Source organism: Oryza sativa, chromosome 4, assembly GCF_034140825.1.
Source record: "Oryza sativa Japonica Group chromosome 4, ASM3414082v1".
NCBI lineage: Eukaryota > Viridiplantae > Streptophyta > Magnoliopsida > Poales > Poaceae > Oryza > Oryza sativa.
In genome coordinates, this window is record NC_089038.1 from 32741776 (window position 1) to 32766414 (window position 24639).

A 24639-nucleotide genomic window follows, 5' to 3' on the forward strand; every position below is an offset into this window, starting at 1 on the left:
ACCTATTTTCTTCCGTCAAAAGCCGAAAAGATAAACTATCGCTACAAAACTGAACTCTCGATAGAGATCGAGAAAAGTCGACGGCAGCGAAACCTCGCGGCATATGCAGATATGCTTTTGTCCTTGCCATGGCGAAGTAATCTCATGCTCTTGCTCAGCACTCAGCAGGTGGAATAAGTTCACTTTAGGTCCCTCTATTTGTCGGTTGGTCCGATTTTCGTCTCTTGGCCGCAAAACCGGATACGACCCATTCCCCAACTTACGAAAACCGGACAAACGAGATCCCTTGGCAGTATAGAGGACGGTTTTTGCCGACGTGGCGCCTACGTGGCTCCTTTAACTAGATCTTCATCCCACATAGTGTTAAGGTGGCGCTTACGTGGCAATTTTATCCCAAAAAATAATAAAAACCGTAGAACCCATATGGCTACATGTCAGCTACATATAAAAATAATTAAAAAAGGTGGGGCCATGTGGTTCCACATGTCAGCCTCCTCCTCTCTATCCCCTCTCTCCCTCTCCCTTACGCTGAAGGAGAAGGACGAGCGGCGGCGGGCGGTGGACGTTGCTCCTGGCCGCGGGCGCTACCGACGACATGGGCGTGGTGGCGTCGGGGCGGTGGCAGATGGCGGCGGCGGTGGAGACGTGCGACGGCGCCGTCAGGGAGTGCGACGTGGACGACGAGGAGGAGGTGGAGGAGATGGCGTTGATGGGGGCGGCCGCCGCCGCCGCCGCCGGGGAGACGCTGATGCGGCGGCCGACGAACTGGTAGGTGAGCTACGCGGTGCTGGACGCCAACAAGGTGTCGTGCAATAAGCGCGGTCAGTCCTACTACCAGAACTGCGCCTCACAGAAGGCCGGCAACCCCTACCGCCGCGGCTGCTCCGCCATCACCCGATGCGCTCGCAACACCAACTGATCTCCCTCTTCCTTCGCCGGCGTCACTGCCGTTGCCGGCGGCGGCAGTGAATACGCTGCTCTCATATGTGTATGTACATATCGACTCTATCCAAAGCGTACGTGAGCAACTGCTACTGCTGCCAAAAAAAATCTTCAGTTTCTCTCTCAGCTCGATCTATACAAGCCAAAGTGGTAGCATGCATTATATTATTGGCCTGAACCTAAGAATCTTTTAAAGAGTACAGTAAGTAACAAGGCATTCACATCTTTCCTGTAAATGGCGCCCTGGAAGTAGAGCAGCGTCGGCCGGTCATCGTAGCCGGCGGAGTCGTTGGCCAGCGAAGTTGGGGACGACGTGCCGGTACGGCGCGATGACGTCCTTGTCGAGGCCAACGACGCTGGGCGGGTACCTCCCGAAGTCGCAGAGCACGAAGACGCATGGCCAGAGCTTGTAGCGCGCGTCGAGCATCCCGTTGGGGTGGTGCGCGAGCACGACGTGGTCCCTCCCGCCGGACCTCCGCCACTCGGGGCGCGCGGCGAGGTAATCGAGCAGCCTCCGCTGCAACGTGCGACAACCGGTCTCCCCGGCGGCGGCGCCGGCCGCCCCCATCAACGCCATCTCCTCCACCTCCTCCTCATCGTCCACGTCGCACTCCCCGACGGTGTCGTCACACGTTGCCGCCGCCACCGCGGCCATTAGGGCTGTCAAAAAAGCTCGAGACTCGCGAGCTGCTCGAGCTCGACTCGTCCTAGGCTCGATTCGAGCTCGGCTCGAGCTCCAAACGAGCCGAGCCCGAGCTGTCCCAAAGCTCGTGAGCTTTGTCGAGCCGAGCTCGAGCTTCTAACGAGCCTAGTAATATATGATTTTTTATTGCTATTTAATAAATTGGTAGATCAAATATGTTATTTGTATGCCTTGTATTAGCATCGTATGTTTATTTTATTCTTTTTCCTCTTATACTAATATGATAAACAATAAATTAAATTTTTTTAAAAATTATCCTTTGAAATATACATTGTTCTAATTAAAAATCGAGCTCGATAGTCGAGCTCGAGCTTGATCGAGCTCAAACAGGCTTAGTTCGAGCTTATATCGAGCTCGAGCATAGGCAGGCAAGCTCGCTCGAGCTCGGCTCGTTGACAGCCCTAGCGCCGATGTCGTTGGCGGCGCCCGCGGAGACCGGGAGCAAGGCCACCGTCCGCCACCGCTCGCCCTTCTCCTTGCAGGCTTGCAGTGTATGGGAGAGGGAGAGAGGGGATAGAGAGAAGAGGGAGGCTGACATGTAGGACCACATGGGCACTACCTTTTTAAATTATTTTTACATGTATCTGACATGTGGGTCCTACGGTTTTTATTATTTTTTCGGGATAAAATTACCACGTAAGCGCCACGTCAACGCCACGTGGGATGAAGACCTAGTCAAAGGAGCCACGTCGGCCAAAACCGCCCTCCATACTGCCGAGGGACCTCGTTTACCCGGTTTCGTAAGTTGGGGGACGGGTCGTACCCGGTCTTGCGGTCAAGGGACGAAAATCGGACTGACCGACAAATAGAGGGACCTAAAGTGAACTTATTTCCTCAGCAGGTAGTCAATGGTAGAGTTGGGCTGTAAATACTCGGCCCATCTCGATGATGCTGGAGGTGGTGCTCGTTCATTTCCTTATAGGCTTCATGGATTAAATCACAGGATCGTTGATGGACTAATTATAGGCCCGCCGGAGCCAGCCCAGCCGTAGAGTAGAGGCCACCGAGCCGGCACTGGGGCGGCCCATCCGAGGTGGAGGCCGTTCCTCCCGAATTCCCGATCCGCTACTGAGGTGGCGGAGATGTTGCAGGCGAAGGCGCGGCGAGGCAGGAGAGCGAGCGGCCGCCGGCCAGGACGTGGAGGCCGGATCGAGGATGCAGGCGGTGGCGGTTAAGCAGGGAGCAGACGGCATCAAGGGAAGAAGCGCGGCAGGTCTCTGTTGAACTTGCACACCTCTCAAAGGTGCAGTGCCTATCTAATCTCTAATACCGATTATAGGGTTCTAACCCTAGCCAAAGATTGGGCCACGTGGCGTCTCAGAAATCAAGTTTTGCGCCTCTGAAAATATGCCACGTGTCTCCTTTCTCTCCTCCCCCACCGTTCGATCGAGTATCGACGGTTAAATTTCGCTGCGATGGACCTCTTTATAAAACTGAGGTTTGAAAAAAATGACTACTATAAAGAGGTAGGGGGTCTTGGAAATGTAGGCCGACACAGGTCGTAGCTGCAGTGCCGAAGTACCTGGCACCCCCACCCCCACCCCCATCCCCATGCATGCGCTGCATGCAAACCTCGGGTGATTATCCATCTAATCCATACAATTAGCTCATTAATTAGTTGCAAGTTGAGCCTATATCTAGCTGTCCACCTGAGTTAATTAACATATCAAAGCGATGTGGTTGCAAGTCTCCAAAACTAAAAAGGATGAATAGAAATGATGTCGTGTCATTCAAGTATTGAGTAAAGTTGGTGCTATTTAGTGACATAGTTTAAAATTGGTTCTTTTTATGCTATATTAAGGGTATGTTCTGATTGTAGCCAAAATAAACCTTACCAAATTTTGGCATTGGCGGCAAGTTGATAATATTCCCAAAATTTTGGCAGGATTTCTTATGTATTTACCAAAGTTTGGCAACAAACTAAACGTAGGCACTTTTTTAACAACTTTACCCAAAAAATGGTATGGCTAAAAATGGCATAAATCTGAACAGCCCCTAAAGTACATTCAGACTCGGACATACACTCTCCATCCTAAAATAAGTTCAATTTTATATATGAATCTAGAAGAATGTGTTGAAATATATAAAAAAAATCATATCAACAATCATTTTATGTATATATTAGTGCAAACGACAAATAACCACAAAATTCAAAATATAATTATACGAGGGGCGACTACGTATATTAGAGCGAACAAAAGTCGACTGGGCGTGAGGCCAATCTGCCACTCTGCAGGATTTAAGCCACCAAGATTCACATCATTGTCTACCGAGGCGTTGATGAGTTCTTACGTCTCGTGCCACCACCCCTATCTCTAAATCCTGGCTTCGTCATTGTGTAGCTGGATCGGTCGACCCACCCTGTCTAGGTACAATAAATCTGGTTAAGGAAAGGAAAACAATAGTAGGATTGCATATACACTGTACGACTCATGTTCCCTAATGAGAAACCAGATTCGAGCGTTTGTCAATGATAAACCATAGAATTCTCCTTTAACTGCATTTTCTAAGAATAAACAGCATGACATTTATGGTGATGCCATCCTATTACGATATCCTTTTCTTGGGGTCAAGGGCAACGTACGGTATCCTCACTTATCTGCCATGCATCTCTTTTTACCATGGCCATGAAGATGCTCTGCCCTGTATCACGGTAAGCCGAGAAAAGGGCTGATGGATGAGAAGATAATGCGCGGCCACGTATCATCACGGTAAGCCTTCTTTGCAGGTTGCACCACCTTGCTCGTCTATGGACTCAGCTGCTAGTCAGCCTTTTAATTGCCCAGAGCAAATTATACTTTGGTTCATATTTTATTTCTAAAGTTTTAGTTTGCACGGCAACTTTTTAATATTTTCCGTTTGTACTCTCGATTTATAGTCAATAAAGTCATTTTCATCCGTCGTTAGTAATCCGTAATCTGTTGAGAACGCAGCCTGTTGTGCTGGGTTTTTCTGTCTAGTAGGTTTTTGAACGTACAGGTTTTCCTAATTTCCTTTGTGTTTCATCCCGATATGACGGACAAAAAAGTATCTGCATACACGTCGCTTCCTAGTTCCTTCGGTCTCAAGATTCTGGAAACAATGTATACGTACGTCAGTAACATATATACTGAATGATAACAATGTATATTTCTGTGTGCTTCGTGCTTCGCAGGCTCGCAGCTAAGCGAAGAAACAAGGCAGAACAAATATGGCCTGCCTGAGCCACAACCTCCCAGTTTTCATCCACTTGCTACTACTAATCTCTTTCTGCAGATGCGATGACCAGTTGAGACATGCGAAGCGACTAATCTCTCCTAGCGACATGCTCATCTCCAAAGGTGGAGACTTTGCGCTCGGATTCTTCTCCCCGGCCACCTCCAACCAGAGCTTATTCCTTGGTATATGGTATCACAATATCTCCGAGCGCACCTATGTTTGGGTTGCCAACCGCGACGACCCGATCGCTGCATCTTCATCCGCGACGCTCTCCATCAGCAACAATTCTGCTCTTGTATTGTCAGATTCCAAAGGCCGCACCCTATGGACGACGATGGCAAGTCCCAACAGTATTGTCACCGAAGACGACGGAGTTTACGCGGTGCTGCTCGACTCAGGAAATTTGGTTCTTCGGCTATCGAACAATACAACCATATGGCAAAGCTTTGATCAACCAACTGATACCATTCTGCCCAACATGAAGTTTTTAGTGAGATCCTACGGACAAGTCGCCATGCGGTTCATCGCTTGGAAGGGCCCAGATGACCCATCCACCGGGGATTTCTCCTTCAGCGGCGATCCCACGTCAAACTTTCAGATCTTCATCTGGCACGAGACAAGGCCATATTACCGTTTCATTCTGTTTGATAGTGTCTCGGTGTCCGGTGCAACATACTTGCACAACAGCACCTCTTTTGTCTATAAAACAGTCGTGAACACTAAGGATGAGTTTTACCTCAAGTACACAATCTCTGATGATTCACCATACACGCGCGTCATGATTGACTACATGGGCAACTTTAGGTTCATGAGTTGGAACAGCAGCTTGTCCTCATGGACTGTCGCAAATCAACTCCCAAGGGCCCCTGGCTGCGATACCTATGGCTCGTGTGGCCCATTCGGCTACTGCGACCTCACGTCGGCCGTCCCAAGTTGCCAATGCCTCGATGGGTTTGAGCCTGTTGGCTCCAATTCTTCTTCAGGATGCCGGAGAAAGCAACAATTGAGATGTGGAGATGACCATTTTGTGATCATGTCTAGAATGAAGGTTCCTGACAAGTTCTTGCATGTCCAGAACAGAAACTTCGACGAGTGCACGGACGAGTGTACCCGCAACTGCTCGTGCACGGCCTACGCCTACACCAACTTGACCGCAACCGGCACCATGTCCAACCAGCCAAGGTGTTTGCTTTGGACAGGGGAGCTTGCCGACGCGTGGAGGGACATCAGGAACACCATTGCTGAGAACCTGTACCTCCGGTTGGCCGATTCTACTGGTATGCCCACCCTTTTTCCCCTGCGACGATAGAATAGCTCTTAGATTAGCAGTCCTGAATTTTGTTCACTTGTGTTGATAGGACACACTTCAAACTCAACAGAAAGAAAAAAGAATCTAGTGAAGGTGGTAGTCTAAATTTAGCATGCCTGTTTTTGAACACGACCACCAGGTTACTATCTCCCACAAGCTTGCAAGCTACTGTATGTTTGACGCTGTAACTTCTGTTCACCCACATTCTTCACAGGGTCAAATTCTACAGTAAACAGAAAGAAGAAGAGGCACATGGTGGTAAATATTGTACTCCCAGCTATAGTGTGCCTACTAATACTCACAGCGTGCATATATCTTGTCAGTAAATGCAAGTCAAGAGGTACTATAAGCAGTAGGACCTGCTTAATTGCAAAGCGTGCATATATCTTGTCAGTAACTGTAAGTATTGACATTGTTGATTTTACTATAAGGCGTCCGACAAAACAAGGAAAAAACGAAAAGACCTGTCATTCAACAGTTGAGCACTATTCATGATTTGTGGGATCAAAATCTGGAATTTCCATGTATTAGCTTTGAAGACATCACTGCTGCAACAGACAGTTTCCATGACACCAACATGCTTGGAAAAGGAGGTTTTGGCAAAGTATATAAGGTGATATATAATTTTACCTTGTCATTCTGTCAATGATATGAGGAATAGCGATGTCATTTACTCCTATTACTTTAATAATGATGAAATCACACAGGGAACATTGGAGGATGGCAAGGAAATTGCTGTTAAAAGGCTCAGCAAGTGTTCTGAGCAAGGGATGGAGCAGTTCAGAAATGAACTGGTTCTTATTGCCAAACTGCAACACAAAAACTTAGTTAGACTTCTTGGTTGCTGTATTCATGGAGATGAGAAGCTGCTTATTTACGAATACTTGCCCAACAAAAGCTTAGATAAATTCCTTTTCAGTATGTTCGACCAATCCAAAGAAATACTCTTGCTTGGTTAATTATTTGTTTGATTCTACTATCCTAACTGTGTTCTGGGCAGATCATACAACAGAGGCTACACTTGATTGGCTGACAAGGTTCAACATTATCAAAGGGGTAGCAAGAGGACTTCTTTATCTCCATCAAGATTCAAGAATGAAGATAATTCATAGAGATCTCAAAGCAAGCAACATACTGCTCGATGGAGAGATGAACCCCAAAATATCGGATTTTGGTATGGCGAGGATATTTGGAGGCAATGAGCAACAAGAAAGTACTAGACGAGTTGTTGGGACATAGTAAGTAACTTCTGCTCTTGCCAACCAAAATTATTCAAATACCCAGGTTCTGGAAATTATTAAACTTCTTTCTTATTCAAATAGTGGTTACATGTCACCTGAATATGCAATGGAAGGCACCTTTTCAGTCAAGTCCGACACATATAGCTTTGGTATTTTGCTTCTAGAAATTGTAAGTGGATTAAAGATCAGCTCACCTCATCATCTTGTGATGGATTTTCCAAACCTTATAGCTTACGTAAGTGTTGCCGGTACCCAATGCTTCAAAATTTAACAATCAAAGAACAAACATAACATTGCCAGAACAAATATTGAAGTTATTCTCTTGTTTCAGGCATGGAACTTATGGAAAGATGGAAGACAAAGGGATTTTGTGGACAAATCAATTTTGGAGAGCTGTTCCCTCAGCGAAGTTTTTAAATGCATCCATATTGGACTCATGTGTGTTCAGGACAGCCCAAATGCTAGGCCACTGATGTCATTCGTTGTGTCTATGCTGGAGAACGAGGACATGCCACACCCAATTCCAACACAACCTATATATTTTGTGCAGAGGCATTATGAATCAGAAGAACCAAGAGAATACTCAGATAAATCTGTTAATAATGTGAGTCTGACTATACTAGAAGGCCGCTGAATAAATGTTTTAGCATAAGCTCTAAACAGATGGATGGTTGTATAGTACATTAGTACGGAATACTTTCTCCGTTTCACAATGTAAGTCATTCTAGCATTTTTCATATTCATATAGATGTTAATGAATCTAAATAGATATATATGTCTAGATTTATTAACATCAATATGAATGTGGGAAATGCTAGAATGACTTACATTGTGAAACGGAGGGAGTAGTAAACAATGAACTGAAAGATATTGGAAAGAATGCATTCCGTAGGTGGTTGTGCGCTTGTGCTACTTGTTTTTTTCTCATCTGCTTTGCTCTATCAATATATTAGGAAGAGCTAATTTATGTTCAAAAATTGAATAGATACTCCTCTAACAGAATAATGATTAGAGATCCACACAAGTGATCATTTGCCATGCGTCTTTTCTTTTGTGAAATATATTGAGCAGGTATTTGAAAGGTCATCTAATTAAGGATGGAAGAATCTATCCAAGGCGAAGTGCTCCAGCAGCGCTTGGGGTCTATGTTTATGTGTGGCGGGTGGTTCCAATCCCCGCTCTACCTCACGGGCTTGACTCATGCATGAATCAGCCATCCCCAGATGCCCAACCTAGAACCAAAAATTGGAGGCTTGGGTCGAAAAATTAGTTAAAATCATGCCTGCCCGTGCTGGGTTCATACCGTCTGCACCCTGGACGCGCCGCCGCTCGCCACACGCTCTCCCTCCTCTCCGGCGCGCCCGTGCAGCGGATGATGTCGCGACTCGCGAATGGCCGTGCCGCACGGAGTCGGATCAACTCAATCCGCATCGAAAAATCGGAGGTTTGGGGGGGAGGGGGGGGGTGTCCGGAACCTGGCCTGCTCCGTGAGCTCGCGCAACCGCCACCGCCTGCATCCTCGATCCGGCCTCCCCGTCCTGGCCGGCGGCCGCTCGCTCTCCCGCCTCGCCGCGCCATCGTCGGCAACATCTCCGCCACTTCGCCCGCGCCGTCGGCTTGCAGTGGCGGATCGCCTCCTCGGGTGGGCCGCCCCAGTGCCGGCTCGGTGGGCTCTTACTCCACGGATGGGCTGACTCCGGCGGGCGGAGGCCTCATTGAGGCCCATTAGTCCATCAACGAGCTTTCACCGACTTGGGCCGGCCTGCTTTGCCTCACCTCCTGCCAACACAGGCCCCCACTGATGGGTTTGGGCCATAGGTGCTCGAGATGGTCCGAAGCCGCCGAATGCGCCTCTACCCCAGTTAGGTGTTCGGCCGCCGCCCGCCGGAGCCACCGGAGTAGAGGGCACCGAGACCGCGGCGGGGCGGAGTCGCGGACCTCCTGGGGTTGGTTCGTCCGCCACTGCGATGGCAGTGGTACGCCGCGAGGTGGTGGAGGCTTTGCAGCCTTGCAGCCTAGGAGAGGAACCGCTAGTGGATGCGGCAATGGATCAGCTAGCGCTTACTTCCCCATCCCTGGGAGCGAGAACACATGCCTGACAGAGTGGTGGTTGCAGGCCAGAACATATTTTCGGAAGTGCTACAGGACAAACTTCGACAGCGCTTGTATGCTGATTTGCTGGTAGATTTGGAAGGAAAGAAATGCGCGTGTTTTCGACCAAAGATCGAGAAGCCCTAACCAGTTAGCAGAGGCTATCAAAGAAGAGATCTTAGTGTGGAAAGAAGCAGGCTATTTCGAGAATTGCAGTTCTTAGTTTTCTTTCTGTTGTGTTGACGTTCCAGTTCTTTAGTTTGCCGGGCTGTGGTTCCTGCCACAGTCTAATTCGACACCTGTCGTTGCAAGCGAAAACTACTTGTACTTTGATTTTATTCCTCCTAATCTTAATAAAATTGGTCGCCGGTTCCTTCGGCCGACCCGGCAAAAAGAGGAACCGCTAGTGCTGACGCGCTGTTGGGCAAGCGGCGGCGGCGCAGCCGCCGGCGGCGGCTGAGGGGGAACCGAAGCAGACGCGCAACCTCCGGTCGTGACGTGGTTTCGCCGAGGAGGTTCAGGTTCAGGCGTGCCATTTCAACGCCCCTCGAGTGCAGGTACTAGTACTACTACTGATTAAAACAGTGATGAATCACATAGATGCGGATTCGTATTCTTCGTTTTTTTATCGCCTAGTGCAAATTGCAAAAATGCACCCAGGTACCCAACCTTCCAGTTCCAATAATTTAGTGAAATTTGACGACGAAAGGATTTTACCTTTTTCTTTTCGTAAAACATATAGGGCGTGTTTAGTTGGTGAAATGAAAATTTTTGGGTGTCACATCGGACGTTTGACCGGATGTCGGAAGTGGTTTTCGGACACAAATGAAAAAACTAATTTCATAACTCGCCTGGAAACTGTGAGACGAATCTTTTGAGCCTAATTAATCCATCATTAGCACATGTGGGTTACTGTAGCACTTACGGCTAATCATGACCTAATTAGGCTCAAAAGATTTGTCTCGTGATTTACATGTAAACTATGCAATTAATTTTTCTTTTTATCTATATTTAATGCTCCATATATGTGTCCAAAGATTCGATGAGATGTTTTTGAGAACTAAACAAGGCCATAATATCCGAAAACTGTTGAATATGAATGATAATTCATAAGCCCAATGACCCAAAGAGCAATCACATTTTCACTGGGACAATTTTGTTTCCTGTAAATTTCATTCCGTAGCGGTTAATTCTATAACCAGCTCATTCTGAAATTAAAGAGGGACAATCATATGATCAGATCAAGTGATGAATTCTGCAACAAGTTGATTCTGAATCCAAACTTCTAACGCCCCTGTAGTGTGGTAAGGCTCATGCTGTTTACAGATTTGTTGGCGTCCTGTCTCGTCCCTTCGGCCATATAATTCCTTGGCACGAAATATGCAGGTTGCTTTGGAGTAGGACGTGCTGTGGTCTCATTCTCTAACATGGCCACAACTGATGACATGAATGGTCTAGCACTTGGGTCTTCCTGGACACATAACAGTCCTAAGTGGATACAGAGCAAAAACTCGCTAATTGCATAGCTTTCCAGAATAATTGAGTCCACAAAATCCTCTGCATTTCCATCTTTCCACAAGCTCCAGGCCTGAACAAAGAGAAGAGAGTTTCTAATTAGTGCAAAACTTTAGCTGTTGAAACTTTGTGCACTATATGTCATACAACTTACACGGGCTATAAGGTTTGGAAAATCCATTGTCAGATGAGGTGAGCTGATCTTAGAGCCACTTATAAGCTCCAAGACTAAAACACCAAAGCTGTAGGTGTCAGACTTGACAGAGAAGATGCCTTCCATCGCATATTCAGGTGACATGTAACCACTGTTTAAATCATGTCACCAACTGAGTGTAAGTAGTTTGAATGCGTTCAAGTATATAGAAGTTTGTATTTTATACACAGGTAGTTGAAGAGTTACTCACTATGTCCCGACTACATGCTTAGTGTTTGCTTGATGCTGGTTGCTACCAAAGATTCTCGCCATACCAAAATCTGATATTTTGGGGCTCATCTCCTCATCCAATAAAATGTTGCTGGCTTTGAGATCTCTGTGAATTATTGTCATCCTTGAGTCTTGGTGGAGATAAACAAGTCCTCTAGCTACTCCTTTGATTATGTTGAACCGTGTTCGCCAATCAAGCATAGACTTTTTTGAATCATCTACGACGGACATTATGAAAGGAAACTTATTGTTGTTCAGGCTTTGGGAACCCTCTCGGCCTCTCCCACCAAAAGTGAAAAAGGTAAAAAGAGAATATATAATTATTACATACCAAAAAGGAAGTAATCCAGGCTTCTGTTTGGTAAGTATTCATAAATAAGAAGCTTCTCTTCTCCATGAATGCAGCAACCAAGAAGCCTGACTAGATTTTTGTGCTGCAATTTGGCAATAAGAACCACTTCATTTGTAAAATGCTCTACCCCCTGTGTGGAACCTGTACCGAGTCTTTTGACAGCAACTTCTTTGCCTCCTTCCAACTTCCCCTGTATAGTAAAATTATTTTAACAGGATAAAAATTATAAGGCTTGTCCACTGCTACAACTCTTAGTGTAAATTGTTACCTTATAAACCTTACCAAAACCTCCTTTGCCAAGCATGTTGGAATCACTGAAATTGTTTGTTGCAGTAGCAACCTCTTCAAAATTAATATTTGGAAATTCTACCTTCTGCTCAAAAAGTTCGTGAGAAGTTGTAAAGTTTCCTAACACTGTTCTCTTCTTATTTTCGTCATTTCTCTGTTTGCCTAATAAGAACATCATTATCGGTCAGTAGTTACAGGAAGACTGCATAGTGTTAGTTAGTATTGAGTATTGACCCTCACTGTACCTTTTGTTTGCCACTTCCTGACAAGGTATATGGATGTGAATGTCAGCAGGCATGCTATAATTGGGACTACAACCTTCACTACTTTTTTGTTCTTTTTGTTGGCTTCAGAAGTGTACCCTATCAAGAAAAGTGATTTTTTTTCTCAGAATTCCATGTACAAGCTATCTAAGGGTATCATCAATGTATATGGCAAAAGTAGTCTATATAGATGGGATCCACATAAATAAACTTTACCTATAGCAATCCTCACAATGTATATGGATACAATGTGACATTAGGAGAAGAGAGAGAAGTAGAGATAGATAATATTATTTATGTCATATGGGTAGTCCATATGCATATGGATACCTTTTGCTATTTTCTTTATATAGACTAGTTGCACAATATTACTAGATGACTGAATGGAATAGTTTATTCCCTATGGACTACTTTTGTAGTACATTGTGGATGCCCTAAGAGTTATATTGCAACTGCAGGGGAAAAAAGGTGGGCATACCAGGAGAGTAGGCCAACCGGAGGTACAGGTTCTGACCATCACCAAAACCAGTCCTCCCCGTGTCGACTAGCTCCCCAGTCCAAAGCAAGCACCTTGATTGGTCTGCCGTGGTGCCGGCTATGGTCAAGTTTGCATAAGCATAAGCCGTGCACGAGCAGTTGCGGTTGCACTCAGCCGTGCACTCATCAAAGCTTCTGTTTGGGACAGGAATGAACTTGTCAGGGACCTTCATTCCGGACATGGTCACAAAATGATTCCCATCTCCGCATCTCAACTGTTGCTTTCTTCGGCATCCTCTCGAAGAGTTGGTGGTGTCAGGCTCGAACCCATCGAGGCATTGGCACCTTGGGATGGCTAGCATGGCATCACAGTAGCCGAATGGGCCACATGAGGCGTAGGTATAGCAGTCGATGGTGCTCGCTGGGCGTTGTAAGCGAACTGTCCATGATGACGAGCTATCATCCCAACTCAGGAACCTGAAGGTTCCCATGTAATCAAGCATGATGCGTGCATTTGCTGAGCCATCAGAGGTTGTGTACCTAACATAGAATTCATCCTGTGTGTTCACCAGAGTTTGATATATGAAAGAGGTGGTGTTGCTGCCGTATGCTTCGCCGGACACTGACACACTACCAATCACGACGAAGCGGTAATATGGCTTGGTCCCATGCCAGATGAAGGCCTGAATGTCTAAGCTGGGGTCGCCACTCAAGGAGAATTCCCCGGTGGATGGATCATTTGGGCCCTTCCAAGCGACAAGTCGCCTGCTGACTTGTGCCTTGTACCTCAGCAAAAACTTCATGTTGGGCAGAATGGTGTCAGTTGGGTGATCAAAGCTTTGCCATATGATTGTTTCGTTTGGCAGCTGGAGAACCAAGTTTCCTGTGTCAAGTAACGCTGCATAAGCACCGTCGCCTCCAGTTATGGTGATGTTCGTTGTCCAAAGAGTTCGGCCTTCGGAATCTGACAAGACAAGGTTAGAGCTATTGCTGATGGCGAGCATCACGGATGATGAAGGTGTGGAGATCGGGTTGTCTCGGTTGGCAACCCAAACATATGTGCGCTGCGGGATGTTGTGGTACCATATGCCAAGATATAAGCTCTTGTTGGAGGTTCCAGGGGAGAAGAACCCGAGCGCAAACACCCCGCTCTTGGAGCCAAGCACGTCGCCTGGGTGGAGCTGCTTTGCTTGTGTCAGCTGATCATCGCACTTGCAGAAGGAGATGAGGAGCAAGCAGATGAGAAAGGGGAGGCATGCCATATTCATTTGGTTTGTTCTTCACTTGCCTGTGACTGTGAAGCCTGAAGAAATAACTTGTCTGGTCATCACATTCACTGATTCACAAATAGCTTTGGAGTAATTCCCGTGAGTCAACGTATGGCCGAGACTTTTTATTCGTCTACGGGTCTATGAGTGGAGGTGCACGCGCAAAGGAAAGTGTTGCTACGAAATCATACTAAGGGTTTGTTTAGTTCATGCTAAAATTGAAAGTTTGATTAAAATTGGAACGATGTGACGGAAAAGTTGGAAGTTTGTGTGTGTAGGAAAGTTTTGATGTGATGGAAAAGTTAGAAATTTGAAGAAAAAGTTGGGAACTAAAATCACCTTGGAGAGAATGAGAAAACTCGTAAAAGTTGCGAGAAGTCAGCGCTGCATGCGTGCGTAACCCGTTTAGTTGGTGGCATTGACGCATGATGAGTGCATTATGAGGGTGGAGCTGCTTTGCTTTTGTTAGCTGGTCATCACAGTACACTTGTGTGCAAAAACTTCCTACAACGATTTCTGTACACATGATTGCTGAAGCTTAAGAATAGTCCGAAAGACCTCAAGGACACGAGATGGATTTTCCTCCGTTCATCAGAAACCCGAATTTTTCAGTGTTGACGGCGTTCTGACGCTGGGACATGGGGATAAGTACACTAATCAACACAGGAATAGCTGAGAAGAAGGTTCAGGGGGCCACAAACAACAGCAAACTCTCTCTATCCAATGCGATTTCTTGTGAGCTGTGACATGCCGAGCCAAGCACGAGACGGTCAGTTCAGGCTCGGCCCAGGTCTGTCGTGTGAGGCCGGCTCTGTGTCAGATACTACTTGTGAAACTGAAGGCTCGCATCTGCTGTTGATCATGGGATTCTTGGGCATGGCTATCTGTGAACTGTATTTGGTTAGCATTGAGACAACCTGATTCATGGTAGGCCTGTCATCGGGAGATTGCTGTACGCAGAGAAGCCCAATTTGGATGCACCTGTCTAGCCCAAGCAGGAGATCAGGCTCAGGTTTGATCAGTCCTAAATCAAGAATGTCCTCGATCTCATGCTGTTTCCAAGACTCCCAGGTCTGCCAAAAAGAAAAAAACTCACTTACATGATAGTGCCCATTTGCATTTTCTAATAGCTATATTTTTCCTTTCAAAAAATTATTAACTTTGCCTGGAAATTCATTATTTTTTTTCTAAAAGAGTAGTACTGAAAATTATGAACTTTTATGTCATTTTTTTGCGGGTGCTTAGTTCAGTCTGTTGGCACTGGCTTCTCAACTTCTGTTTATGTGCTTATTTGCTTTAGGCAAATCAATTGTGCGACTTATATGTTCACTTACCTCACGAAGAAAAGTTGGTAATGTCCTGTTCCTTTTACCACTGATTATCTCTAGCAACACAACTCCAAAGCTATACACATCGCACTTGAGCGTCAGATTTCCTTGAGCTGCATATTCTGGAGCTATGTAGCCCCTTCATTAACAAAAAAAAAAAAGCTTGTCGGTCAGTTGAGACCTCTAAGGAAAACATGCAGAAAATGCCAGAAAAACTTGAATAGGAACATTAGCTGAAGTAATGAAGTTAAAAATCATACGCTGACAGAACTAATGTTGGATCAGTCTGGTCGTTGATAAACAGCTTGGCAGTGCCAAAGTCTGCTACCTTAGGTCTCCGATTGTCATCTAGGAGTATGTTGGATGGTTTCAGATCCCTGTGAATAACTTTCACGTTGTGAAGGTACTCGACACCTATGGCGATCCCGCGGATTATGTCTAATCTTTGCACCCAATTCAGAGAGGCTCGCAGTCTACGATCTTCTCCTGTCAGTTCCAAATAGGCCCGTGTGATAAGCATGCAGAAGATCAGAGCTTTACAGGAATATACAGAAGATAATTATGCATCACATTTCTACAAAGATTAACAGACTACAGTGAGTAATGAATTTGTTTTTTTGGTTAGGAATGGGTACCAAATATGTAGAGATCCAAGCTCATGTTCTCCATGTATTCATAGACTAGTATCATCTCGCCTCCTTCTTGGCAGTAACAGAGCAGCTCAACAAGGTAGGCGTGCCTTGTGTTCGACATCATCTCCACCTCTCTTATGAAATCCTCCTTGCGTTTGTCAGTAACAAGAGACTGTGTGAGCCTCTTTACAGCAACCTTTCTACCACTGGGCAGCTTCCCCTGGTGATTGTAAAATCAGATGTTTCAATGCAGACTTTGCATTTCAAGATTTGTGGTAGTGAAGTCAAATCGTAACTTAGTTTGCGTACATAAAGGTGTCAAATTGTTGAAAAAAGTGCAGACCTGATAGACAATGCCGAAACCACCTCTGCCAATGATATTGCTTTCAGAGAAATTCCCTGTAGCCTCCTTCACACTAGACAGATTAATTGAAGGGGCAGCCAAAGCAGGATTAGGACGAGCATGAACAGCAGCAGTAGCAGCTGGAACGCCCGCATCATCATCTGGTGAATATAATTGCATTGATTTACACCTTCTTGTATATCAAAGCACTCCCTTCGTTTCATATTATAAATCGTTTTGTTTTTGGTAAAAGTCAAACTATTTCAAGTTTAATTAAGTTTGTAGAAAAAAAAGTAGTAACATTTTTAACTCAAAACAAATACATTATGAAAATATGTTCAATTATATATTTGATGAAACTAATTTGGTGTTATAAATATTACTATATTTAACTACAAACTTAGTTAAACTTAAAATAATTTAACTTTAACCAAAGTCAGAACGACTTATAACCTGAAACGGAGGGAGTAGAAAACTATGGGGATGATTTTCTCCTCTCTAGACGCCTCCCGTTTGTAGCACATCGTCAAATAGTTATTAAAAAAACAAAAGAACTATAAAATATATTACATATAAAGTCAAATTCTCGTTTGTGCACGTCGACTAAATAGTTATGAAAAAATATAAAAAATAGTACATGTAAAGTTAAATTTTAACCTCTACAAATTGTAGAAAACAACAAATTAAAGTATTCATACATTAGAAGTTTTTTTTTTATAATTTGTAGAAGTTTAATTTGTCTCATGGAGCAATATATCATATGTTAATCTATCTTATCAATTTTTTTCATGACTATTCAGTTGACGTGGGAGAAACGATGGGTCATCATCTCAAGGGGCAAAAAAAATCCCAGTAAACTGAACAAAATAGTTATCAGGAATTCAGACTTTCAGAGTATTACGAATTGTTACCTGATACTCTAGGCCTCTGACGCCTCCTAATCACATATAGGAGGACCAACAAAATAATGAGAAGAACCCCAACAACTGAAGCAATGGATGCACCAATAACCACAGCAGCTGGAGGCCGCCGTTGCCGAATACCATCTTTGCCTGTCACAGTTTTTTCCACAAATATATCAGCACTCACTCTCACTCATTTCATCAGCATTAGCCTTGTCAAATCTTATTAGATTTGCTCATTTTGAAAGTTTTTACCAAAAAACATGCGACAGTTTTTTTTAGCAATTTCGTAAAAAAAATACATTGCTACCTGCTTCGTACCTAACTCAGATTTCGCCAACCTCACGTAGAGATCTTGTCCTCCATCGACGTAGCGCAGGTCGACGAGGTCGTCGGCCCAGATGATGCATCCGCTCCCGGCGCCGCAGCCGCCGCCGCCTCCGATGTCGGCGGGGGCGTAGGCGACGCACGAGCAGTTGGCGAGGCACCGCGCCCAGCACTCCTCCACCGTGACGCGCTTGTCCACCGTCGCGTTATGCGCGTCGGGGAGCTTCACGCCGCGCACCGTCAGGAAGCCGTCCGTGGCGCAGCCCAGCGCCGCGTCTCGCCGGCACCCGGCGGAGGTGTCCCTCATCTTCTTCCACGGCGACGGCGACGCCGGGGTGAAGCCCTCCACGCAGCTGCAGAACGACGTCGACGCCGCGCCGGCGTCGCACAGGCCGAACGCCCCGCACTTGCCGTAGTCGTCGCACAGGTCCCTCGGCCCCTGGAAGAAGTTCTTCCATGCCCGGCTGCTCGGCTCCCACACCAGCCGCTGGACCTCGCCGACGCCCGTCACCACGAGGCGGGAGAACGGCGCGCCGGCGTTGGCGGAGTAGCCGAAGGTGATCTCGCCGGGGCTCACCGTCAGCTGGTAGCTGAACATGTCGGAGTACGTCCCCATCTCCGGGATGCCGCTGAACCACAGCCCGTTCCACGGCCCCGTCCGGTACACCTCGCCGTCGCCGTCCCAGAGCACGTTCTCCGGCACGCCCTTCGTGTCCGTCCTGTACCGGTAGTTCCCCGGCGACGGGTCGCCGGACGAACGCCACGACGAGAGGTACCACTCGGCGCCGGTCCACAGGTTCTTGCCGATCTTCATGCCGGGGAGCAGCGTGTCACACGGGTGGTCGAACGACTGCCACACGACGACAGCGCCCGCGCCGCCATTGCCGCGGTCACTGACGACGAGGTTTCCCGACTCGAGCAGCTGCGCCGCCATGGACGCGCCGCCCCCGGTCGTCGTGTTCGACGACCACACGACGTGGCCAGAGCCATCGAGCAAGAGGAGGCTCCCCGCGTCGGTGATCACCAGCACGCCGGAGGTGTCCGTGAGAGGGCGGTCGCGGTTGGCGACCCAGCAGACGACGTCGTCGGAGACGGAGAACCATATCCCGAGGTATCTCCGGCTGGTGCTCGACGACGAAGACGACGCCGGCGAGAAGAAGCCCAGCGTGAATGAGCCGCCGGCGGAGACGAGCCTCTCGCCGTCGGTGATGTTCCGGCCCTTGCCAAGAGTGTCACCTAGCTCTGCACCTGTAGTTGTTCTGCCAGAATTAGAAAGGAGAAGCATGCATGATAGGATGATTAGGAACATTGAGCTCATGGCTGATTAGTAGAGAAGGTAATTAACCACCTGGATGCTTAAGCTAGATTTGCATCTCTGTCGTCTACATATAGACTGGAGATTGAAAGCTGGTATCACTTGGAGGTTAACCTAATATTTATATGGATTGGCATTTGGAGGTTAAGCAGCTGACTTGGTCATCATCGATTTTTGGCAAAAGAGAATATACAACTGATGAGTGTGATTGTATATATATTTGTATTGTGTCTCGGAGGATAATTGTAACTGCAGTCTGCAGGTAGCGTCTGAGTCATAACTAGCAATTACATTTTGTAGCCAACCTGCTAATTTGTTTACCCATGAACATTTTTGTCTTCTCTGCAAGCATATACTTCCTCCGTTTCATATTATAAGTCGTTTGATTTTCTTATCAAACTTTTTTAAGTTTGATTAAATTTATAGAAAAATATGGTAATATTTTCAATACAAAACAAACATATTATCAAAATATGTTTAATATTAAATTTAATGAAACTAATTTAATATTATAGATGCTATTTTTTTAAAAAAAATGATCAAACCTAAAGAATTTTAACTTAGGGAAAATGTCAAATAATTTATAATATGAAATGGAGAGTACAGATTGATTCACCGTTTGGACTTTGGAGCATGCGAATGGTCAGTAGTCACTTGCACTGCTGCAGAATACTAGTAGTACCATAATTGTCAATGAGTGTAAAAATATTTTATTTGAGTTGTGTGCGAGGAAGGCATTGTCTTCCGAGTATCTTGTATATTCTTGACAACTTGCAGATTTGAATGGCAACATTAAAATCGGGAGTACTATATAAAATGAGACAAGGTAGTTCAGTTCATGCCTGATTGGCAAAGGAAAAAAAAAGGAAAAGAAATCGGCAGAAACTTCTGTTTGGCTCAATGATTCGACACGTATAGAAGCTAGAACAGCACAACCCATATACTCCCTCCATTCCTAAATATATCTGACGTCGTTGAATTTTTTAAACACGTTTGACCATTCATTTTATTCGAAATTTTTTTTAAATATATAAAAATATATGTATACATAAAAGTATATTTAATAATAAATAAATCAAATGATAGGAAAATAATTAACAATTACTTAAATCTTTTAAATAAGATGAACGGTAAAACATGTTTAGTAAAGTAAATGGCGTAGAGACGGAGGGACTATATATATAACCCTGTACAGTTGTACTACGTGAGATCGTCGTCAATGTCGGTGGCGCCCAGCAGCTCCGACTCGCGCAACGGTGGCCTGCTTCTGCCGCCGTGAACCCCTGGCCTCTTGGGACGATCCACCCGTGAGCTCTTGCTGGTCAGCATCGCGACGACCGCCGACATGGCCGGCCTTTCCTCCGGCGCATCCTGCACGCACAGGAGCCCGATCTGCACGCACCTCGCCAGTTCATCTTCCATCTCGGTGTGATCAGGCCCTGAGACTGAGAGAGGGAGACCGATCATCGCGTCAAGGAGGGACATCACCCTGCCCTGCTCCCACAGCTCCCATGCCTGCACACAAAGCCGATTTGGTGAATTAATCCAAATGTATATGTATATTTGGTGATTTGGTGTATATATGGTGATGCTTACATGTGGAAGGAGACTGTACATGGGACCATTCCTCTGTCCGCTAAGGGTTTCGAGAAGAACGACTCCAAAGCTGTAGACATCGCACTTTAGTGTCATCTCCCCTCGCCATGCGTACTCCGGAGATGCGTATCCCCTTCATGGAAATGTAACTCGACCATGTCAGTGACACAGTAATACTACGAAACATGACCAGTTGGCTGATTGTTCATGAGCAAGAGAATGGAGGGTGTGAAGTAACTGACGGTGAAACCACAACGGTGAGATTGGAAGGCTCTGGCTGGTCTGCTGTGAATAGCTTGGCGGTGCCAAAATCTGCAATCTTGGGTCTGAAACTGTCGTCCAACAGTACGTTCGGAGGCTTCAGATCCCTGTGGATGACGCACTCGCCTGATCCCTCGTGCAGGTACGCAATACCATTGGCGATCCCATGAATGATGCCCAATCTTTTTCTCCAGTTGAGCATGAGTCGGAGGCCAGAATCGCCTGCCAGTGCAAGGTACATCAAGTTAGCAAATGCCATACGAGAATTGTATAAACTGTAAGAATGCAGCCTTTTTTTTTTCTGTATATTCGTTTCTCTAAGTACCAAATATGTAGAGATCCAAACTCCTGTTTGACATGTAGTCGTATATCAGCACACGCTCGCTGCCTTCGCTGCAGTAGGCAAGGAGACGAAGAAGGTTGCCGTGTCTGAGCCTAGCCATCACCTCCACTTCTCTTGTGAAATCCTTCTTGCCTTTCTTGGTGAGGGTTGATTGGTGTAGCCGTTTTACAGCAATCATTCTCCCATCAGGTAACTGGCCCTACAGATTATACAATTTATATTGTAAGCAACTGAGAATACATAAATTTCATCCACATTCCTCCAAAAAAAAATCATCCACATTGACTCTTTGACAACCTCACTACAAGGAATTTTCATTAGAAAAATGGAAGCACACGAGTGTCAAGAGTTCATGAATCATGACCGAGCGAGTATGTTCTATCATGTAGAAATTAGAAAAAGGAAAGGAGGTTACCTTGTAAACTATGCCAAATCCTCCTTGGCCAATCACATGGCTCTGTGAGAAATTTCCAGTGGCCGCCTTCACTTTCTGCAGATCAACTGAAGGAACTGTTGTAGCAGGATTATGAGGTATACCTTCTGCAATATAAAAAGAATCAGTCTGGGTCTGGAACTTCCTGGGAAATGTCTAACGCTTACCTTAAATTTGTTCTTTCTGTAAGCGTAATCTAGAAGGCAAAATTTGCTCAGACATTTGCTTCAAGACACTCTTATTTTATGGTTGTTAGTCAGAATATGCTCTGACTATTATTTTAACATATCCTATTCCAATGGTGAGATATAACTAGTGCGTTCGTTCCAGTGATATTGGGTGAGAAAACACATCGTTTTTCACGCGCACGCTTTCCAAACTACTAAACAGTGCGTTTTTTACAAAAAATTTCTATAAGAAAGTTGCTTTAAAAAATCATATTAATCCATTTTTATAATTTAAAATAGTTAATACTCAATTAATCATACGCTAATGGCCCACCTCGTTTTGCGTATATTCCTAATCTTCTCAAGTTTACACTTGGCCACCTTGCAAGATTTAAATTCAAGCTTTTTTTTGAATTTAAACATATTTTGCAAAATATAAAACTTATTCCAAATTGTGGAAAAACATTTTAAAAAACTTGTTTAAACTCAGACAATATATGTTCAATTTCTATTTTTAAAATATAACAATTCTCATTTTTGTAGTTTTGAACAAGTTTTGAATTTTGTAAAATATATTTAAATTCAGCTAAAATTTGTTCAGATTTAATCTTCTAAGGTGGCTCAAGGATAAAATCATCTTTTGTGAAGTTTTTATCTCTTCATGGGAAAAAAGATGTATTAAAAAATGGTCAAATTTTACCACAGATTTAGAGTATCCTAAAAAAAAACCACAAAACTAGAGTTTACCGAAGCAAATGTTGCCGATGAAAAAAAAAAGTGAAGCGTATACAAGCCATTGGAGAATAGCACTTTACCTGAGATTTTGTGTTTCCTTCTGCACCAAATAGCAAGTAGCAGTACGAGCATAATAATCGTGGCAGATATTGGTGCAGCAATAACAGTTTTCCAGAGCATAAACTTCCGGCTCCTACCCTCATCTGTCATAGCTCAAAAGTTTTCCAGAGTTAATCATCAATAGATAGCCATGGTTAATATTACATCGAACCTGATCCTTACTAAATGTGTCAGCTAAGCCAAGAAATGTGCTTGGAAATGACGTGCAGAACTGAAATCACTCTGATAAAATTCAGCACATACCTAATTCAGACTCTGCCAACCTCAGGAACAGACCCTGCCCTTGGTCGACATACCGAAGATCAACGATGCCGCCGGTCCAAATGACGCAGCCGCTACCACCGCCGCCTCCTCGGATATCCGCCGCGGCGTAGGCCAAGCACGAGCAATTGGCCACGCACCTCGCCCTGCACTCCTCCACCGTGATGCCCGTGTCCACCGACGCGTTGTGCGTGTCGGGGAGCTTCACTCCCTGCACCAACGCGAACCCATCCGTCGTCGTCGTGTTGCCGCAGCGCAGCGGCACGTTTCGCCGGCATCCGCCGGAGGCGTCCTTCATCGCCCACGCCGCCGGAGACGTCGGGCTGAACCCCCTGAGGCAGCCGCAGAACGACGTCGACGGCGCGTTGGCGTCGCACAGGCCGAACGCCCCGCACTTGGCGTAGGCGTCGCACACGTCCCTCGGCCCCTGGAAGTACGTCTGCCATGTCCGGCTCGTCGCCTCCCACACCAGCCGCTTCACCACGCCGGTGTCGAGCACGACGGAGCGCGTCAATGGCGCCCCAGGCTTGGAGACGTAGCCGTAGCTTATCTCCCCCGGGCTGACGGTCACCTGGAACGTGATCAGGTTCGTCGTGTACGTCGCCGCCTCCGGGTTGCCGCTGAACCACCGGCCGTTCCATGGCCCCGACCTGTACCTCTCGACGCCGTCTTGCCACAGGACAACGTCCGGTATGCCGCTGGTGTCCAGCACGCGGCGGTAGGCCCCCGGCGACGGGTCGTCCGGCGAGCGCCACGACGTGAGGTCCCACTCGGCCCCGGTCCACAGGTTCTTGCCCATCTTCATGCCCGGCAACAAGGTGTTCGACGGGTGATCGAACGACTGCCACAACGTGGTGGTGCTGCCGCTTGCGTCACGGACGACCAGGTTGCCGGAGTTAGACAGCCGCGCCTCCACCGAGGCGGCGTAGGGCGAGTTCGACGACCACGCGACATGGCCGCCGCCGGAGCCGTCGAGCAGGACGAGGATCCCGGCGTCGCTGATCGCCAGCACGCCGGAGGTGACGTTGAGAGGGCTGTCTCGGTTGGCCACCCAGCAAACGGCATCAGGGGAGACCGTGAACCATATACCGAGGTATCTCTTGGCTGACACCCCGGGGGAGAAGAACCCCAGAGTGAACGTGCCGTCGGCCGACACGAGCGTCTCGCCGTCGGTGATGTTCCGGCCGCCGCGGAGCGTGTCGGTAACGGCCGCGGCGGCGGCGAAGGCTCTGGGAGCAACGAGGAAGAACGAGAAGAGGATGACGTCAACGAGGCAGATGCCAGTCGTTGCCTTCGCCATTAATTAATCACCACGACGCTAATTGGTTTCTTGCTCAGTTCATGAGCTACTCATTTATACATGATCTGCAATGCTTATCAGTTATCAAGGCTAATCTAGTGCAGTTTACTACAGAGGTTACAACGCAAGTATGTACAGCCTGGTAAGGTAAAGTCAAATTAAAGTTCTGACTTTGTCATCTGTTCATCATTTTTTTTTGAACGAATATGTTCATCGATTAGAGAGCACAAACATTTTGTATTAGTAGCGTTTGCATCCAAGGAATTACTTCATCCGTTTAACAATGTAAGTCATTTTTATATTTCTCACATTCATAGTGATGTTAATGAATCTAGATAGATATATATGTCTAGATTCATTAACATCAATATGAATATGGGAAATGCTAGAATGACTTACATTGTGAAACGGAGGGAGTAAGTTACAACTTGTGCAGGAGTGTGCACCTAGCCGCACCTACACGTACAATATATTTTGGGTTTGTTTTTTGCGTTCATGCATGATC

General features: G+C 46.2%; 4 protein-coding genes and 1 long non-coding RNA gene across 5 annotated transcripts; 1 reads left to right on the forward strand and 4 right to left on the reverse strand.

Annotated features, from left to right (window-relative positions):
• The first annotated feature begins 4724 nt into the window (after positions 1–4724).
• Positions 4725–8057, forward strand: LOC107276298 (G-type lectin S-receptor-like serine/threonine-protein kinase SRK). Its single transcript, XM_015778135.3, has 7 exons — positions 4725–6120; positions 6367–6492; positions 6584–6765; positions 6860–7070; positions 7153–7390; positions 7475–7628; positions 7725–8057. Exons 1-7 carry the CDS (start codon positions 4836–4838, stop codon positions 8025–8027), a joined length of 2499 nt encoding a protein of 832 aa, XP_015633621.1. The 5' UTR covers positions 4725–4835; the 3' UTR covers positions 8028–8057.
• Positions 5445–9037, reverse strand: LOC136356379 (uncharacterized). The gene is made up of 3 exons (XR_010741134.1): positions 8869–9037; positions 6269–6375; positions 5445–6140 (listed from the first exon to the last, which is right to left on the reverse strand). It is a non-coding gene; the product is annotated as an uncharacterized lncRNA (long non-coding RNA).
• Positions 9038–10629: 1592 nt separating this feature from the next.
• On the reverse strand, positions 10630–14110 carry LOC4337120 (receptor-like serine/threonine-protein kinase SD1-7). The gene is given in 6 exon segments (XM_066309297.1): positions 10630–11072; positions 11154–11304; positions 11404–11641; positions 11755–12217; positions 12304–12425; positions 12805–14110. Coding segments are annotated over 6 exon segments (2544 nt in total). The 5' UTR covers positions 14072–14110; the 3' UTR covers positions 10630–10769.
• Positions 14111–14450: 340 nt separating this feature from the next.
• LOC4337121 (receptor-like serine/threonine-protein kinase SD1-8) lies at positions 14451–18858 on the reverse strand. Its single transcript, XM_015779559.3, has 7 exons — positions 17598–18858; positions 17286–17426; positions 16375–16535; positions 16035–16251; positions 15660–15885; positions 15406–15538; positions 14451–15144 (listed from the first exon to the last, which is right to left on the reverse strand). Exons 1-7 carry the CDS (start codon positions 18535–18537, stop codon positions 14842–14844), a joined length of 2121 nt encoding a protein of 706 aa, XP_015635045.2. The 5' UTR covers positions 18538–18858; the 3' UTR covers positions 14451–14841.
• A 1154-nt stretch (positions 18859–20012) lies between these two features.
• LOC4337122 (receptor-like serine/threonine-protein kinase SD1-8) lies at positions 20013–24158 on the reverse strand. Its single transcript, XM_015779677.3, has 7 exons — positions 22817–24158; positions 22534–22656; positions 21534–21658; positions 21101–21317; positions 20757–20997; positions 20515–20647; positions 20013–20433 (listed from the first exon to the last, which is right to left on the reverse strand). The coding sequence occupies exons 1-7, from the start codon at positions 24132–24134 to the stop codon at positions 20119–20121; spliced, it is 2472 nt and encodes an 823-aa protein (XP_015635163.1). The 5' UTR covers positions 24135–24158; the 3' UTR covers positions 20013–20118.
• Positions 24159–24639: the final 481 nt, after the last annotated feature.